This window comes from Hemicordylus capensis, chromosome 1, assembly GCF_027244095.1.
Source record: "Hemicordylus capensis ecotype Gifberg chromosome 1, rHemCap1.1.pri, whole genome shotgun sequence".
Lineage (NCBI taxonomy): Eukaryota > Metazoa > Chordata > Lepidosauria > Squamata > Cordylidae > Hemicordylus > Hemicordylus capensis.
In genome coordinates this window covers 149837463-149849825 of record NC_069657.1, presented here as the reverse complement: position 1 = coordinate 149849825, position 12363 = coordinate 149837463, and the positions used below count along the sequence as shown (strand labels likewise).

The following is a 12363-nucleotide window of genomic DNA, read 5'->3' as shown; positions in this document are numbered from 1 at the left end:
TGAGGCAATGAATCGAAGGCTTTCTTGTAATCAATCCATGCAACACTTAGATTGGTTTTTCTTCTCTTGCAGTTTTCTAAAATCATTTTGTCAATCAGCAGCTGGTCTTTTGTGCCTCTGGTGTTTGGGCAATTTCCTTTCTGTTCAACTGGAAGCTGTTTGTTAGTTAATAAGTGTTGCATCACTTCATCTGCTATTATTCCAGTTAACCTGTCTGCCAACCATGTTCAAATTATTATCGGTCTATAATTACTTGGAACTGCACCTTTTGTTGGGTCTTTCATGATGAGATGAGTTTTCCCAGTTGTTAGCCATTGTTCAATATCACCTCCTTGCAAAATGTGATTGAACTGTTTTGATAGTTGTTTATGAAGACTTGTTAGGTGTTTAAGCCAGAAGCCATGCAGTTCATCGTCGCCTGGCGCAGTTAATTTTCTTTGCTCTTTCACTTATTAATTCTGGTGTTATTATTAGATCTTGCATTTGTTGGTTACATTTTTCGACCTCTTTCATCCAGTCTGCTTTTTTATTATAATCTATTGGATTGTCCCATAATTTCCCCCAGAATTGCACTGTTTCTTCTTTATTTGGTGTTTCTACGTTTCTTGCAGTTTCTCCTTCTATGCTTTGGTAGAAATGTCTCTGATTCGACTGGAATTGGAGATTCTGCCTGTGTTGTGTGATTCTGGCTTCGTATCTGCTAATCATCTTTGACACTGCTGTTGTTTGCTGCTTTATTATTTCCAGGACTTCTCTAATTTTCCTTGAATCTAGGTGGTATTTTTGGATCAGATACTGTTTGGTGTTTTCATTCTTCAGCTTCTTGTCTTTCATATCTTTCAATTTACTAGCATCTGATCTGAGCCTGGAGATTTTATTTTCTAATCTAATCTTCCATTTTGGTGATGTACTGCTTTCTTTTTTTACAGGTCCACTGATCTTATATCCAAGCTCTTGTGTTGTTGTTGTTGCTGCAGTGTACATTAGTTGGTTTGTTTCTTGCAAATTACTGGTTGTTATTTCTGCAAGTGCAGCATTGACATCTTTTAATGCCTGAGCAAGTTGTTTTTTGGCAACTGTTTTTACAGCTGGAAGTCGAACCCTGGTGGTTGTTTGGTTCATGTGCTCAGTTATTTTTTGCTTTAGTTCTTGTTGCTTTTCTGTTAAACGGCATTTGGGTTTTTGAGATGAAGGCAAAGGGGAGGTTGCCTGGTTTTGATTTTGAAACAGTTCAGCAACAGTGGCATCCTCTATTTCCAACACCTCCTCCACCTGCGCCTGAGCAACTTCTTCAGTTGGTGGTAATTCTTCTTCCATATCTTGAGCCTGTGTTGCTCTTTGCAGTTCTTCCAGCTCTACTCCTGTGAATACTTTGTTTCTTATTATGAATCTTCTCTGGTCTACTAGCCTTTGTTCTGTTATTTCTGTATCTGGATGCTTCTCTTTCCAAATTTGGTACATTCTTTTTAAATAACCTCTTCTAGTTGGACTAGACTTGTAATAGCAGATCATTATTTCCTTGTTGGCATTTTTCGTATATTTTTTTCGGTTAAGCGACGTTTCTTCCAGTAACCTTGCAATCTCCAGCCCTGGTTGCTCAACTGAAGATCCTGAGTCCTGTTGCCCACTTGCCACCAGATGTCCAGGGACTCCAGCACCTGGTACGGTCCTTGTTGACCTGGGCGACGACCGATCCGGTATAGATTTATTAAAGTTACGTCTCACCATATTGTTGATGGGAGAGGCACTCTTTGTCTGGCTCCTCTAGTGAGACCTGTCCAGTATGGTTGGACCTCTGGCATCGCTCTCACCTTCCTCAGAGCACGCAAGCCCCACAACCACACCAAGGTAGTGCCTCACTGGGGATACATTATTATTATTATTTATTAATAATTTATTTGATTTCTATACCGCCCTTCCAAAAATGGTTCAGGGCAGTTTACACAGAGAAATAAAAAATAAATAAGATGGATCCCTGTCCCCAAAGGGCTCACAATCTAAAAAGAAATATAAGATAGACACCAGCAACAGTCACTGGAAGTACTGTGCTGGGGGTGGATATGGCCAGTTACTCTCCCCCTGCTAAATAAAGAGAATCATCACATTAAAAGATGCCTCTTGCCAAGTTAGCAGGTGTTCTAGCAGAGGTTAATAGCCATTAGCAGCACTGGCAATTGTAACTTTGTGAAGGTTCTTTGCTGGGAATCACTAATTAATGATCCTTTCATGGAACTGCGTTCCTTGGCAAAGAAGCCATGACGATCTCATTGATGATTTAGAGTTGTAGTAGAGATGTGTCATTCTTCCACAGTGCTACAGTAACAGGGAAGGGACCCCTGCAAAGGCACACCTTTTAAAATGTTGATTCTCTTATATTTAGCAGAGGGAGAGCAACTGTCTCTATTCAACCATATCACAGCATCCCTCCAGTCACTGTTGCTGGTGTCTTGTCTTATGTTTCTTTTTAGATTGTGAGCCCTTTTGGAACAGGGAACCATCTCTGTCTTTCTGAACTGCTTTGAGCATTTGTTGAAAAGTGGTACCATATTTACCCAAGTACAAGATGACTTTGAATTTAAGATAAGCCCCTTAAAAATTTTTTTTGAGGTTAAATACAGGTTTTGCCCTTGTTCACCCAAAAGGAAGAGGACTCTGAATTTAAGATGACTCCCTGAAATCTAACATCAAAGAACTTGAAATAAGCTAGCCTGGCATTCAGGTAAATACAGTATATAGACATTTGTCGCAGCAGCTTTCAATCCTGAACCCAATTATGATGCAGCAAGAGGCTTTTTATGCCTTGCTCCAATACTTCTTTTCGCCTAATGTTTCTATACAAAACATCAGAATTAGACTTGCATGAAAAATCAGTAAGAATGCCCTGTTTTCTTCCTACATGAACCTCATGCATTTTAAAACACTATGAGACAGGCAGGTGTTCAGCAGGTGGTGGCTTCCCCATCACTTTACCTATATTTTAAAAAACTTCACCTGCTGACTTACTGCTTCTAGTGCAGCTGTTACAAACATGGGTCCTGTCAGAGAAATGGGTGGCCACCCGAATGGCTTAAGTCCTGAAGCGCGATCTGGAGCCAAATGATACCGCCCTTTGACTAAAATAAGCCAGTCGGGCTAGTCGGTGCCTGGAGAGGAGGTCACCTGGCAACCCTGTGAACGCCAGGAGGTTGCCTGGCAATCCTGTGTACACCATCCTGAGTTCCAAGGAAACAAAGTGATAACATGTAATAACAAGTTGTTCTAGTAAGAACTAATCAGCCTACTTTCCTTTCACTGTCTCTACATCTGGAATAAATTTGGTGCAAATCGAAGCCCACAAGTTAGATCTCTTGCACCTCAAACGTTTGTGTCCACCATCTTGAATCAGTGTGGATGGACATCATCACAAGCTATGCCATGGAGGTGTCTGGGTGTATCACTTGCAGCAACTGTACCCAATTTGGTTCAAATACGTTAGGCAGTCCACAAATTAGGATGCTTGCGCCTCAGATGTTCATGCAGCCACCATCTTGAATGGGAGTGAATGACATCATCACACACCATGCCATTTCGGCATCCCTATGCGTACCTACATTTGTAGCAAATCTGGTTCAAATCGGTTAGGCAGTTCACAAGTTAGCCCACTTGCGCCTCAAAAGTTTATGCATTTGCCATCTTGGATTGGTGTGGATGACATCATCACAAACTATGCTGTTGAGGTGTCCCTACAATTGTACCTGATTAGGTTCAAATTGGTCCAGGTGTTGTGAAGTTGATGGGGGGATGGGGATGACCCATGTACAGACACACATGGATGCACACACAGAATGCTGGGTGATCTTATAAGCCTACTGGAAAGTAGGCTAAAAACACAGACCCATAGTAGCAGGTGCCAATTTAAAGACCAAGTCCAACCAGGTGGCCCTGTGGTCGCCAGGAATTGACACTGACTCGACGGCACAAAATTTCCTTTTCTACTGAGAGAACCAGGAAAGAAGGCGTTGATATGCCAGATGGCCAATGGGGGAGCTCGAAGTCGAGTTCTTTTAGGGACTTGCTTGCGGGGAGGAGGGATCTTTTTGTTACCGAGATGTACGGGAGCTGTCGCCGAGGGCTCTTGCCGTGGGCCCGTTGGAGATCGTTGCAGCCCAAATGGAGCGGGCTGAGCGTTCAGCGAAAGGAAGTCACTGTCGGCTCGGATGCAGCGCGAAGCTTCAAGACCTCCCAGGATTTGCCTGGCCCCGGGTTCTGGAGCTCCGTCTACTGGTTCCTGTTCAGAGGCTACATTCTGCACATGCACGAGTTGCAGGTATCCTGGGTTTGCAACGGGAACCCGAGATTTAATTTAGTCGCATGTATGTTGTTGATGCCTTGAGACCTCTTAGTGCTGCTGAAGGATTGCCGTTACACTTCGCCAACGAAACGCAGTTCGAGTTGGAGTTCCACTTCCACCACAGTCAGCACGCATAGTGGTTAGCGTGTCGGGCTAAGACCGGATAGAAATAATCATGTACCTCCCGAGGCTCCACGGAGCAAAAGCGAGATAGAAATGTGTTTGTGGGTGGCTGTTTTTTTAAACCCAAAACTAAAGCGTTAACATTTCGCAATGTCCCTCCGCGCAGTAGAGGTGATTGCAGTAGGGGAGCGATTGCAGTCCTGGAGCTGGATTCCGATTCCTGACCATGTTTACTCAGAAGTAAGCTTCGTTCAGTGTAATGGGATTTACTCCCTGGAAAAAAGTGTGCTTAGGATCGCTGGCTTTTCTAAAATGGAGGATTATTGTTTAATTAGCTCACTATATAATTGAATACCACAGCTCGGGATATGGCCATATCTCGGTGGCAAAACATGCATCTGCTTTGCATGTAGACGGTCGCAGGTTCAATCAATTCCGGCGCCTGCCTGAAACCTTGGAGAGCTGCTGCGAGTCAGTGTAGACAATCCTGAGCTAGATGAACCAATAGTCTGACTCAGTATAACGCAGCTTCCTATGTGCGCTGAAATAATGGAAAAGAAGATTAATTATTATGGGTTTTCTTTAAATTGCTGATGCTTTGACTTGAGTTTAAAGTTCATGTTGGGGGAGGGTGTGATATGTCCAATTCCTAAGAATACAGCCCAGTTCCTGAGAATATTGACGGGGGCTGCTTGTGTTAATCATGGGTTGTGTGCAGACAATGGGAAGAATTGACACAATGTTGGTGACCTTGACGGATGAAAGTTCATCCTCCTCCCGCTCAGCTGCTTACGGGATTAAAGTTTGCTTGCTTGTTTGTTTGCATTTATATACTGCCCCATATACAAATCTCTGTGTGCGGGGGTGCAGTAAAACCAGCTTACAAACTAAAACATAAACACTTAAGCAATTAAAACAATAGATCATGTAACACTATTTAAAATAAGTATCTTTTATTAATAAAAGTTAAAAACATTATGAGCTAAAAGCCTGATAAAATAGGTGTGTTTCCAGATGTTGCTTAAAAACAGCTCGAGATGAGGAGGTTCTAGTTTTATTTGTGTGTGTGTGTGTGCGCGCAGGGGGTGGGGGGCGTGTTCCAGAGCCCTGGGGCAACCCTAGAGAGGGCCCAGTATTGGATTGCCACCGAACAAGCTGGTGGTAACTGCAACCATACCTCCCCAATGGTCTTAATAGGTGGCTGGGAGGATTCATGAAGAAGAAGCTCTCTTAAGTACCCTGGACTCAAGTCATTTAGGGCTTTATGGATAATAACCAGCACTTTGTTTTTTGCCTGGGGACTTGTTGACACAGCCAGTGTAGTTTTGTTAGAACAGAAATAACATGGTCTCCTTGAGTAGCCCCGGAGACCAACCTGGCAGCCTCATTCTGCACCAGTTATAGTTTCTGGCTCATGTACAAAGGCAGCCCAGCTTAGAGCACATTGCAGTAGTCAAGCCTGGATGTTACCAGCATATGCAGCAGTGTTTTAAGGTGATTTATCTCTAGAAACAGATATAATTGGCATATCAGCCAAAGCTGATTAAAAAGCACTCCTGGCCACTGCCTCAGCCTGAGATACCAGGGAGAGGTTTGGGTCCAGAAGTACTCCCAGACTAAAATTAGCCATTTAGTTGCCTCTTGGCAAGTTTATGCTGGGTTCAGCTGAATACATCGCCAGAAACATCTAGCTGCCCAAAAGGTGGGGAAGGACCTGAAAAGCTATTGCCCACATTGAGCCAGAATTGTAGCCACCCTCCACCCTTGTGGAGGCCAGTTATAGCCTCCCATAACAGCAGCCAAGGGTGATAGTTGCCACTTCTCGGCATGGTGCTGCCAGCCAGCCAAGCTGAGCTCCTGTGGGTTGCCTTCTCACTGCTGCTACGGAACTTTAAGCAAAACCTGGGAAAGAGATTCCTTCCTGCAGTCCTCTCTATGGCCCCGGCCTCCACCCCGCTGTATATCCAAAATGCTGCAGGTGTGTGGGTGCATCTCAGTCTCACTTTACCTGTCCATACTTGGACAGGGATGCCATTGCCATTGTGTTTCTAGGCAAAAGATTTGCGACCAATCTGGTCTGGGGGATGGGGAAACAGTAGGATTGCTGAGAAAACATAGGCTCTCCTGTTTGCTCTCCACTGGATGTTCTGTCCAAAAGTGAATGAACAAAGAGTTCCAACTGCAGACAAAGCAGGTGGTGTGTGGAAGCACTTAAGTGATAATGGTACACAGAGCTGTGCTGGCAAGGACCAAGGACCTGTGTGGAAGGGACGAGAGAGGCAAGAATGGCTGCCCCATGATGCCGTCTCTGTCTCATGACATCAATCCAGAGGCTATCTCCTTCTTACAAAGCAGGGACAAAACATTCTCATGCCCCAGCGAAACCTTTTCACCTCCACTGCGTTCAGAGTACCTACTGACAGGCACGGGAGAGTGCTCGAGGGAGGGCACACCCTAGCCTAGACTGAAAGTGGACTCCTAGTTCCTTATTTCATTCAGAACTTCAGACAAGTTCAGCTGGGTGATGAAATGATTTGGAGAGTGAAAATTTCCCCAAGTTCAAAAGCTTGCCTAATAATGGTTTCAACTGCCCTTGGCTAGAGTTCAGGATTTTGAATACAAGACAAGGGAGGGCAAACAACAGAAAGCTTGAGTTTCCAGGTCTGTCACTGATTTGCTTCTCTGGAGCTGCAGCTTTTGGATACAATGCTCTTTGTATCCAGATGTCCGCTCTTTGACACCTGGGGCTGCTTAAAAAACAACGAAAGTCCTTTTTATTTGTTCAGCTCCCTTAGGAGCTGCCGGCCAGGTCTCTCAGCTCTCCTGCTTCTGTTTGTCTTTTTTATGGTGGGGTGTTTTTTGTGGTGTTGTTTTTTGAGGGGAAGGGGGCATGGTTTTTACTGTTTAACTGATTTTAAGCTTTTAAATGTGACTTTTTATGGAGTTTTATTGTATTTTGAACTGCCTTGGTGTGAACTTTTGAAAGGCGGTATAAAAACTGAACAATAAATAACATAATGCACTGGGAAGCTTTCTTGTGCAAGGTGGGGTTCTTTTTTTTTTTTTTTTTTTGCAAATTCAATTTTTATTGATTTTAACAATAACAATATTATCATTCATTAAAAATACACACATAAAAGGTGGACTTCCTGCTCACATTTCTTCGTGAATCAACAACTATAAAATTTACCCTTGCTATGATAATAATTCGAAACATAAGTTCAAACCCTTACAAACATTAATTAATCTAACCAACCTGTGATTTATACTACATTTCAAACCCTGCTGTCAAGTCCATAGTAGGAAAGTAATTCTTTAGATACAACAAAAATGGTTTCCAATCTTCTTTAAAACATTCCAAGTTTTGATCTCTTAATAGTGCTGTAAGTTTTGCCATCTCCGCATATTCCAAAATTTTTATCAGCCAGTCTTTTTTTGAAGGCAGTTCACTAGACTTCCATTTCTGTGCATATATAATTCTAGCCGCCGTGGAGGCATACATAAAAAATGTTAAATTGGTTGTAGAAATTGCACCTTGTGTTATTCCCAGCAGGAAGGATTCTGGCTTCTTAGGAAATGTCATTTTAAATATTTTCTTTAATTCATTATATATCATATCCCAATAAGCTTTAGCCTTCCCACAGGTCCACCACATATGAAAAAATGTGCCTTCAAAATGTCCACACTTCCAACATTTGTTTGAAACATTTTTATACATTAATGCCAATTTTTTTGGTGTCAGATACCATCTATACGTCATTTTTTGTGTGCAAGGTGGGGTTCTTGAGCAACTCCTTTTTATTTTTATTTCAGTGGGATATGCACAGCTGAACTCCAAGGCTGTCATCTCTTTAAAATGACTTGAAATGTTGCAGGAATAAGCAAACTCTGCTCTTTTGATATAGCAGAGAAAAACCACCTTTCCATTCTGCCGAGTGGAGCTAGATCTAGCTCAAAAGGATGCGCGCTCCTAACCTCAAAGAAGCTGGGCGGATAATGACTGCCAGTCATGTGTGTTGAGCATCTTTCATTCCATCACGGCTCCAATAGGCTGTGACAAACCAGTGAAGTTTGGTCAGACTACAGGGTTAAGCAGTAGTATTTCTAAAACACCATTCATGTGCATGGCGCTTTACATCGACTAGGAGCCCCTGCCCAAGGGGCTCACGGTATGAAATCAACACAAGGGAGACAAAAGAAAGAGGGGTGTGGAGTAAAACCAGGGATAAAATATGTGACTATTTCACTTACCCTTACATAGGCTTCCTTACAACAGATAAAGGGGCTGGTAAGCTGGGCCAACACTTTCACGGGGAAAAGGTAACCATGCAGCTAAAAACTGTGGAGGACTTTTCAGAATATGGACCTACTTGTGCGGCCTAATCCTCTGCATGCTTATTCAGAAGTAAGTCCCATAGAAGTGCAATGGGACTTGCTTGGAAGTGTGAATAGGATGGGGTGGGGGTAGGGAAAGTTGGTTGCTCATTTTGCTTTGAGTGATGGTGTCCAGTGCTTGTAGGGGCTACAACCTTGCCACAGGGCCCTCAAAGCAGCTCCCATAAATGTTTCATTCATAGACATCTTAAAAGGTATGCAAGAAAAAGGCAAAGAATAAAACAGAAAGAACAAGAGTACCCAAATGTAATTCATTAAGCTGTAGTTTTGCCTGCACAGTTAATTGCTGGTGTGCATGAAAGAGAGAACAGGCTGGATCTTTTCATTTAGTGCATGCTTTAGTGTGGGGTAGCATTACTAATGGTGACTATAGAATTAAAAGGCTCGTTCACATGAGCATTAAATGGGTAGGACTCTTGTCCTACCTAGTTTTTGGAGCTATGTGCACTCCTGGTTTTTTTATAATCTGTGAGGGGAAAACAAGGTAGGAGGTACCAACAGTGATAGTCAGCCTCTTGCTGGGTAGGAGGGCTCCGTCCTACTCAGCAGCTGTACCTGGTTGCTGAATGCGGGAGAAGGAAAACCTCTCCTACCCAGCAGGAGCCCAGCTGATTATCACTGTTGGAGCCTCATAACTTGTTTTTCACCTCTCAGATGATTAAAAATTGGGAGCTTCACAGACCCCCAAACTGGTTAGGACTCTTTTCTTGTTCTTTTCTTCTTCTTTTTGCATGCAGAAGGTTCCAAGTTCCCTCCCGGGCATCTCCAAGATAGGTCTGAGAGAGACTCCTGCCTGCACCTTTGGAGAAGCCACTGCCAGTCTGTGTAGGCAATACTGAGCTAGATAGACCAATGGCCTGAATCAGTATATGGCAGCTGATTTGTTCTTATGTACCCAGTTAATGCTCATGTGAACATGCCTAATGAATGAGATCCCATGTTCTTGCCAGTCATCTCCCTATACAGTCACACTCACCTACATATACACCCTATCCCCTCTCACCCTCTAGTAAGTCTAGATGCTTCTGTATTGGCACCGGTGGCCAGCAGGTTCTGGTCCAACAGGTTCTGGGATTCGGAGGCAGTAAGCTCAGACCAGTGTAAATGCTAAGGATGTTTTATTAGATGGAGCTAAATAATATTTAAAGAGAATTACAGAACAAAAGATACGTCATACATCCCTGCTGCTCATCAGGAAGGAACCCCAGATAACAACGGCGGATGGACCCACTTAAAGCCAGCTGGGGTGTCGCATCTTTCTAGGACTCCAGGTCTACACTGAGGTTCAAATTCCTGGGCTGTTTTTCTGTCTTTCTTATACTCTTACAAAATGCATAAGCACCACCTGGGAAGGGGCTGCTGGTATACCTTATCAGTAGTCTGTGTAAGACCCAAACACTGGACCATGTGCCAAGTATATTCTAATCACGATATTGTCCTTGGCTACACATCTTCCCATCCTCCCTATCTCAGGTGGATGATTAGAGAGTATGTTTTCAAGTAAACCTTATTTTTGCCTTGCTATACTAATTGGCACAAAAATGTAAAATTCAGAATATGAGTACAGGGATGCACGGTCTTCAGTGAAAAACAAGATCTCTGGGTTACAAAAGTTTAAGGTTACAAAAGTTCAAAATGAAACTCTCTCTATGTATGCATATAAGACGTGTATAAAATAATCCTACAAGTGCAAAAAGGGGGAAAGGGCACCACACTACTAAACCTCCTTGCCATCTCTTCCGCAGTGCCACTGCCGCTCCCCAGACTTACTCTGATGCATTCTCAGCAAGCACCTGTGATGGTGTGGCTTTTGTTTTTGAACAGTGCCTAACCTATCTTAGGTGTGTTGTGTTTTTACACATAATGGAGGAGGATAGAGGGTAGCCTCTGAAGCAGCTTGTCTTACAGGTTGCAAATCTCCCCCCCCCCGCTTCTCTCTCCTGCACCCCTTCTTGTTAATTATTCCAGGCAATATTCAAGAAGACCTATGGACCCCTATGGAGAAGCTCAATGGGTGGAGAGACTTCTGTGAGCATTGCCTCTCCTGAGATCATGGAGAAGATGATGCGGCAGGAGGGGAAGTACCCCATGAGGTGTGACATGGCTCTCTGGAAGGAGCATCGGAACATGCGGGGCCTCGCATATGGGCCTCTGACGGAGTGAGTACAGAGGTAGCCGGACTGGAGTGACTTTGGGATCCTGCTAGTCTAGTCTTCTGTCCCTGGTGAGCACAGAGTCCCATTGCTGCTGAACGAGGTCCAAGTGTGAGGATCTTGTCTCTGGAGATCATTCTCTCCGAATCACAAGCCCTATTCAGACATTATGTGGTACGAGTGTACATATGTCGGAATGCTCGTGCATGTTTTTGTATGAATAACTGTGTGGAGTTAACAAAGAGCCTGGATACCATGTTGAGCTCAAACGGAAACTTTTATTTTCCCTTTCCAAACCTTTCCCCTCTCTCTGCACAGTGCCTCCTAGTGGGCCTGAACTATAAGCAACTGTTACCACATCCCCCGTTCTGAGAAGGTGGAGTAATAATTCAACAAACAAAGCATCGCAAACTATTTTCCCCCATTTATATGAAACATATTTATTGAAAAATACAAGACACTTGTACAGGCTTTTTAATTGTTTGTGGTCCATACAAGAAAGTGTAGATAGATAGATACTTTGTTTACAGCCAATGGCCAAAACAAAACAACAACACAAAGAATAAATTCCAGCATTCATCATTAACTCATTCATTAACTTTCGCATCAATCAATGAACTATGAATTCTAATTGCGATGTAACAAAATTTTGCTACAACATGAGAGATGCAAAGTACGTTATCTTCAAGTAAAATTTCACCAGAAAGTCATCTGATTGATGTTGAAACCTAGAAAGAAGTGGCAGAATCAAATGACATCTAATGTTACTGTAGAATCTACAGCGTAATAAAATGTGAGCGATTGATTCAGGTTCACCCGAACCACAAGGGCACAAGCGAGCCTCCAGGGGTAGATGTTGAAATCTCCCCATTAATACAGCTGAAGGAAAGGCATTAAAGCGTGCTCTTGAAAAAGCCCAGTGGAACTTTCTGACAGTTATGATAGACAAATATAAAGCCGGGGGGGGACCCACCCTGGCCTTAAACTGACTGTAAAATGCTGGCAGACAAGCCAACTGAATATAGGACACTATAAGCAACTGTTACCACATCCCCCATTCTGAGAAGGTGGAGTAATAATTCAACAAACAAAGCATCCCAAACTATTTTTCCCCATTTATATGAAAAATATTTATATGAAAAATATAGGACACTATATACTGTAGAGTCCTGTGAGGCCAAGGTAGACTACTTGAAACCTCGGCATCCTGTCAGGGGGTTATTCTGCCCTATTGACTAGGTATCCTGTGGGCTTACAGATGTTACATAAGGCCTATTAACATGTTATGCTCAACACTCACAATGAGTGTAGTATTCACAGGTACAGATCTGTACACAGGTACAGTCATTCACATGTTATGCT

General features: G+C 43.2%; 1 protein-coding gene across 2 annotated transcripts in view; it reads left to right on the top strand.

The window, feature by feature from the left end:
• The first annotated feature begins 4063 nt into the window (after positions 1-4063).
• Positions 4064-12363, top strand: part of LOC128340098 (sterol 26-hydroxylase, mitochondrial-like) — a 32915-nt gene continuing 24615 nt past the window's right edge. The window contains exons 1-2 of one of the 2 annotated variants that reach the window (XM_053284857.1): positions 4064-4306; positions 10817-11007. In XM_053284857.1, the coding sequence (XP_053140832.1) occupies positions 4088-4306; positions 10817-11007 (410 nt within the window). In that variant the 5' untranslated portion in view covers positions 4064-4087. The remainder of the gene's footprint in view (positions 4307-10816; positions 11008-12363) is intronic. The other variant, XM_053284858.1, reaches the window with a different exon arrangement.